A 7,101-nucleotide genomic window follows, 5' to 3' on the forward strand; every position below is an offset into this window, starting at 1 on the left:
TTTCATAATTAATTTTGAAAAAGAAATAATTATATTAGCCACGACAAAAAACAATAATGCCGACACATTTCACTGTGTATCGCATTAATCATTAAATTAGGACGTAATTGTTTGGGATATTTTATAATTAAAGTTATGTAATTAAAAAAATAACTGCTCCCTCCAGTTCTTTTTATAAAAATTTGAAATTTGAATGGTCTTAGTTTTTTTTATAAGAGCCACCTGGATTGTCACAACATTTAATGTGTTTTTATCTTTTTTGTCTCTAATTAATTTTATACATTACATTAATTAAAAGGCTGACAACTTGCTATATTATCTTATCTTTCATTTTTTTCTCATTACTACTCTATTTTCTCTCTTATTTTTTCCCCCATAACTAAGGGTATATGTGGGAAAAAAATTCATTTCTTATTGAAACATTTCGCTGTGTATCCCATTAATTAATTAATTATGATGGAATTGTTTGGGATGTTTTTGGGATGTTTTATAATTAAAAAATGATAACTAAAATTTTAGTAGAAACTTCAAAACCGAAACATGTATAGGTATATTTATATTAAATATCATAACAATGGAACGTTTATAGATTCATATTTTTGTAAAAGCTGGAAATAGGAAGAATGGAGCATTCTAGACGTACCTGTTGGTAGAATGTTTTGTTAAGATTGGTGTCCCAAATTTCATGTTCTCCATACCTATCTTGTGACAGTAGAACGCTTTTAAGAGATGGTGTGTCAATGAGTCCTGGAGAGAATACTTTGAATTTCGGACATTCTGTTGTGATCAGCTGTTCCAATAACGGAAATCTGAAAGTATAATTGTAGCGGCAAAATCTCTTCAATTCTCGTAACCCTTCAACTTTCAAATGCTGCAACTTGCTGAAAATGACTTCCTCATCGTCATCATCCTCTCCTTCCTGCTTCCATATAATTTCCTTTATGTTAGAGCACCAACTAATTGAGAGACTTGTGAGATGGACCAAGCTTCGAGCAACTGATGACGTCATCAAAGTGGTCAACTCATAACAAGATGCCACGCACAGATGTGTGAGATTTGGTGAAGAAACTAAGAGTGGTACCAAGCTCGTGATATTGTGAATAACCCGAAGAGTCAATTTTATTGGAAGAGGAACATCATCCCCTCCAGAAGCCTTCTTAATGTGACCCCACAGTGTCAGCTCCTCTAAATTTGGAAAGCTCTTCAACAATTTGTATGAAATAGTCGTTGCTTTATCACCAACATATAGATGAAGCAGCTTTACTTTGGGGAAGCGATACGTTGAAAGCTGGCCACTCCCTATCATCTCAGCTCCTTTACCCCACAATGTCAACTCCTCCAAATTATGAGTGACCTACACAATACATAAATCATAACTAAATGTAACAACTAATCAATGCGTCAAAATCCAGCCGTGTGCAGTTTTTTAGGAGGATATCTTCAAATTTAAATTTGATGCATCCACAATTTTGACGTACGTGTATTTTGTAACTACAAATAATAATTATGATACATTAAAATGAATATAAATTTCTAAACTGGAGTTTCTATCTTTGATTATGACATACAAACATTATTTCTTCCTTCGTTAGTTTTTTAAAAAAAATTATCAAATTAAAGCTAATAAGGGCTTGAAAAAAGAAAAAAAAAATCCCCTCCCTTGATTCAATGACACACCTCTTTTCCTTGGAGATGAAAAGCTGAGATTTGGAGTCTCACTTTTTTAAAAAAGAAAAAATAGAAAATTATTTAATTAATTTCTAATATCTAATATTAATTAAAATAATTATTATGAATTATTCTTTTTTAGCTTTTCAAGTGAATAACCAAATTAATCCCAAACTACATTATATTCTAATAAATGGTTTAGTATCAGGAATAATTCACATACTTGAGTACTCAAAAATATCAAATTCAAACGTGCTCTTAGACTGTGAAACAAAATATGTTTCATTATTTATTTTAATGCTTAAAGTTATTTTCTGCTCTTTTATTAGATTGTTTTTAAAATAAATAACACATGAATAGCCAATTTAGAGATGTACCTTGTCATAGGATAGTAGAGGATATTTTGAGCCTAATGAGCTCCCTTCCTCATGTATTTCTAATGAACTTGAGACCTCCTTTTCAAATATCTCCAATTCATCACAACCTTCAATAGATAATCGATAAAGATGTGGCCATTCTAATGTGTGTCTCTGTGGATAGAAATTCCTCAAATTTCTAAGCGAAGAAAGCTCAAGGAAAGTCAACTTGGGAAACTTCAACAGAGGAGCAATAGATTCTGAAACTTGATCTTTTGCAACAATCACCCCTATACCACAATCACTTATTCGAAGCTCTTCAAGATCACAAAGCATGCCTTTGGCTATAGATGCAGGAAACAGACTAGTGAGGCTTTCACAATAGGAAACACGCACGCTCCTTAGACTTGGGAAGGAGACATCTCCTTCATAGTAATTGCTCCACACATTCTTTAATTTTCGCAATCCACATAGCGTTAACTTTTTCAGTGGCACAATCACTGATGATGACTCCGCCTCTTTATAATCATTCAAGTCTTCAAAATCAAACACCAACTCCAACCTGTCACAGCGCCTAACTTCTAGTTCTTCCAAGTTGTTTAAAGATTTCAGCACACGAAGGGGCACCAATTTCACAAAGCCACAATTTTCCACAAACAATGTTTTCAAGTTCCTAAATGAGTTGTGTGAAAGTTGGTCCTCCCATATCAATGGAATCAAACCGATTGAATTAGATAATCGCACTATCTCTAATTTTGGAAGCAACACCTGTAGTTTACAGAAAATATGATCAAATGAAAATCACTTTTAGTTCGTAGGCTTACTTTTCATGAAAGATTGTTTAAATGTCTAGATAAAACTCTCATCCACAATATTTTTCAAGAGATTGCTGAAAGTTCAATCTGAAATTCCAAGTTAAAAAAAAAAAGTAATCAAAAAATGAAAAAAAACTGTAAAATGCCATTTTAGCAAGCTTAATACCAAAGCAAGTACTTCTAGTGAATGTAATTTTTGCAGATACGTTAATTAAAAAAAAAGAACAAAATAAGAACAAACTTGAAAAATGCCACAATAGCCTGACAACAAAGTAAACAATTCTAGTAAAAATTAATTTTTGCAGGTAACTAAGTTTGAAATTTTGTCAGAAAATTAAAACAAAAAAAATAAGAATAATTACAATGAATAGTCATCAAAACCACGAGCCACATTCTCAGATATTTTAGTGACAAGGACAATTTCCAAAAATATCAAATTAAGGTGCTTTTAGGCTGACAAATAATTTGAGGCATCATTATTTATTTTAACACTTGGAGTTAGCTTTTCTCTTTTATTAGTTAATTTTAAGTCATTCAAAAAAAAAGAAAGCTACAACCTTCCATAATAGCCTAGCAGCAAAACAAGTAATTCTAGTGAAAATGATTTTTGCATACAAGTTTGAAGCTAAGTTTTGTAGGAAGATAAAATAAGAAAAAATGTGAATAAAATAATCTGAACATACCTTGTTCAAAAGCGACTCAGACATTTTATTGGATATGTTATTTGTTGCTGCTTCATGATGTGCTGAGTTCCAAACAATGGACTCAATAGCATCGTTACTTTCAATCTGAAGATGCCTTAAATGCAGAAATGATCTTCCATCATGACCATGTAGAACATTTTCAAGCCCATTAGATCCATATAAACACAAATCTTCAGCTCCTTTCATCAACTTTCGAACCCCAGGCTTCAAATAGATATCACTCTCAAGCTCAAGTTTCAATACCTTTGAAGTTTTATAGCTGACCGTCCACCATTTCCAGGGCTTCCCAATGAGTATTTTGTATCTCATCAAATTCATATCTAAGAACAAATTCTCCGGCAACATCGAGACATTAGGAATATGAATATCTAGAGAACAGATTGGCAAGCCCTTCAACTCGTCAAGACTCGCGTTTTCATTAGCTTCAGTAGATCCTTCAACTTTCCACTGGTGAAAGCTATTTCCCATAAGCAAAACCCCAATTTTTTGAAGCTAGATAGCAGTTTTGGTGGAATCACTTTGAGCTCGGAGCAATGGGCTAAATTCAACATTTGTAAAGAAGTTAACTCTGCCAATTCAATAGGTAGTTGTTGAATTTCAGAGTAAGCAAGACTTAGGACTTCTAACTTCTTCAAGCTTCCAACCTCAATTATGTTTCCTAGCAAACAAGAGTGGAGACACAATGTTTTTAGTTTTTGCAGGAACATGAGTGATGCTAGTGACGAAATATGCACATTGGTAAGTGCCAACACTTTCAGCTTCTTTGATGATTTGAAAAACATCCTAGGTATGGCCAAATCACGTTTTGTGCTGTCTAGCAGAAAGAATTCTAATCTTGGACCATGAAGCTCTTCTGGAAGGTCACTGATGTCACTCTTTTGCAAGCAAATTCCCTTGTAGTCTTCAAGCTTATTTTTTTCAGGCCATTCTTTCAAGCTTCCATGCCTCACAATGAATGCATTTAATTCATCGGTTGCAATCGATATTGCAAGATCTCGAAAGACATCATGTATTGTAAAGTAATGACTAGAAAAGCTATCAAGAAATAAGTTTAATGATTTTAGATTACTTACGGCAGCAGAGACTCCAATGCGGGCATCTTCTATGTCTTCTATGCCGTCAAGAATATCTAACCCCATAGAGTACATGAGCAGGTCATCAATTGAGGGATCATGGGACAGCATGGCGGAGAGCAAGAAGATACGTTTTTTCTCTAAGCTTAGACAATCATAACTCGACTTCAATATCACATCCACCTCTTTAATTCCTGTGATGTTTCTCCTTAAAGGATGATTCAATCGTTTACAGAAATCTTGCCACTCATCTAGATTTTTTCCCTTTAGTGCCTTGGCAGCTGCTGCAATCGCTAATGTCAAGCCATGACACTTTCGAACAATCTGATAGGCTATAGATATCAAGTTGTCAGGAGTGCTTGAGTCAATAGGAAGTTCAGAAATCCTCTTGAACAACTCTAATGCTTCATCCTTTGACAAAACGTCCACTTCGATAATTTTTTGACATTTCATGCCATTTGACAGCAAACTCTTATTCCTTGAAGTTAGTAAAATTTTGCAGCGTTCATTCTTTTTGCTAGAACTTCCAACATCAACAAAGGGAATTCCAACTTCGCCTAAATCAAGTTCCTTCCAAAGATTATCCAATATTAGGAGCATATTCTCCTCTTGCTTCAACCTTTCACATAGACGATAAGCTCTTACTTCAAATTTTTCATTGAGTTGAAAACCCAGCTTCTCTGCAATCTGGCCTTGAATCTTCTCAACGTCCAATTCATTAGAAACAGTTGCCATGATCACCTTTTTAAACATGTTTTGATTCTTCGCCTTCTCTGCCACCTCTTTAGCTATAGTGGTCTTGCCAACACCGCCAAGCCCACACAATCCGACAATATTAACACTAGGATTATCTAAGAGCTCCATAATTTGATTCACAATTTGCGTTCTAGAACCAATCCGTTCGTTGCTTTTTCTGTTGAGTAATTCTGGCATCGATGGGGGAGGAACAGGATATGCAACCCTATCAAAGTTTCTCTTCCCATAGATTTCAACAACTTGCTGTGCCATTTCCTTTGCTCTTTTGCTTAGTTTATAACGTAGCCACAGGTTGGGACAGGAAGTCACGCTACACTCTGTTTTTGCTTGACTCTCTTCTTCATGAAACATTTGTGTTTGCGTTAAAATCTCATCTACTTTGCGCAACCAATGCTGAACTTTCTCTTCAATTTGTTCTAAATTTTTTCTAGCATTATCTATTTGCTGTTGTTTGGAGCTTCTCTCAAGGGTGAGTTCCTTAAGTCGTTCATTGAGCTCCTCAATGTTTCTGTGATACTGAAACAGATAACGAAGCTGCTCCCAAGTTAGATCGATCACTAGATCCCGGAACTTGTCAGCCAAACTACTCAATGTTCCGCAAGTGATATCCATTGAATATGCACTCTGTTAAAAACATATCCAAAACTCAATTAAACTTGGGTTGTGAATTGATGCAGAAATATTGGCACCCTTCAAACAAATGTCTCACCTTTTTTGTTCGAATTAATGACGATGCAAAACTTGATTTCCACTTTCCCCTGTCTTTCCTTTTTCACCCTGTGGAAATCAAAGCAAGAGTTTGGTCATTCAAATGATCACGATTGACAATATTAAATTATTTGCAGTCAGAGTATTTTTTGTTTTCATTCATGCAATATCAAGACATGATCACTAAATTTTGCACCCCTGCAAATAGATATTTGAAATTCTAGAAACGTCACCATGCAGGTGAGGTAAGGTGATAGGCAAGCTTATCATTAAACAATTAGGACATAAATTTAAAGTGCAGTTTTCTTTCTTCTTGAAGGAGCATAAAAAACCAGCAAAGTTAAAAATGATCACAAAAAATGCAAAAGGAGAAAACTTATGATTTTCTTTTATTTTTTAATAAGAAAAAGAGAAAGAAAAACAAAAATCAGAAAAGAAAAATTGCAGAAAAAATGTTTAAGAACAAGTTGAGAAATCAAGAAACAAGAAGTAAGGAATGCTGTGCAATTATGAAAGAAGACAGAGAGAACCAACAGAAATATAGCATAAATTGCCAACACCGCCGTGGTGTAGTGGCACGTTGGTTGCCTTGGGTGCAACAGGTCGCGGTTTCGATCCGCTCCACAAGCACTAGCTTGTTGATGTTGATTCAAAAAAAAAAAAAATATAGCATAAATTAGTAACTAGTGCCAAGAAAAGGAATAAAATTCAGGAAAAAAAAAATTCTGAGAAAATGCCAAAGAAGAAGCAGGCATGAGGCTTTGGGAGGAGTAGATCGCCAAGGCTCTCGTGCATAGAGGAGTCAATGTAGCATAGAGCGATGAATGAGACCCACATTAATTAAAAAGAAGAGGGCTGCATTAAAGTAAAGGCACTATTTTGAAGTTGATTTGGAGCACATGACATTGGCAAAACACATAATGTCATTTGTTACGAAGATAGAAATTGAGATTGAGAAAACAGTGTTAGCATAAAAAATTGATTATTACACGGTGGCGTGTAGGGTCTGAAGTGACAAAAA

General features: G+C 34.6%; 2 protein-coding genes across 2 annotated transcripts in view; both read right to left on the bottom strand.

The window, feature by feature from the left end:
• The window catches only part of LOC114729299 (uncharacterized), a 4,491-nt gene extending 603 nt beyond the window's left edge, over window positions 1–3,888 (bottom strand). Inside the window, exons 1-3 of the mRNA XM_028916280.1 lie at window positions 3,523–3,888; window positions 2,046–2,792; window positions 644–1,354 (exon numbers count right to left, since the gene is read on the bottom strand). Of these exons, the coding sequence (XP_028772113.1) occupies window positions 644–1,354; window positions 2,046–2,792; window positions 3,523–3,888 (1,824 nt within the window). The remainder of the gene's footprint in view (window positions 1–643; window positions 1,355–2,045; window positions 2,793–3,522) is intronic.
• Window positions 3,889–3,935: 47 nt separating this feature from the next.
• Window positions 3,936–5,984, bottom strand: LOC114729300 (probable disease resistance protein At4g27220). The gene has a single exon (XM_028916281.1). The coding sequence runs from the start codon at window positions 5,982–5,984 to the stop codon at window positions 3,936–3,938; it is 2,049 nt and encodes a 682-aa protein (XP_028772114.1).
• Window positions 5,985–7,101: the final 1,117 nt, after the last annotated feature.

Source organism: Neltuma alba, unplaced genomic scaffold, assembly GCF_004799145.2.
Source record: "Neltuma alba isolate B1F8T4 unplaced genomic scaffold, ASM479914v2 tig00012625_pilon, whole genome shotgun sequence".
NCBI classification, from domain to species: Eukaryota; Viridiplantae; Streptophyta; class Magnoliopsida; order Fabales; family Fabaceae; genus Neltuma; species Neltuma alba.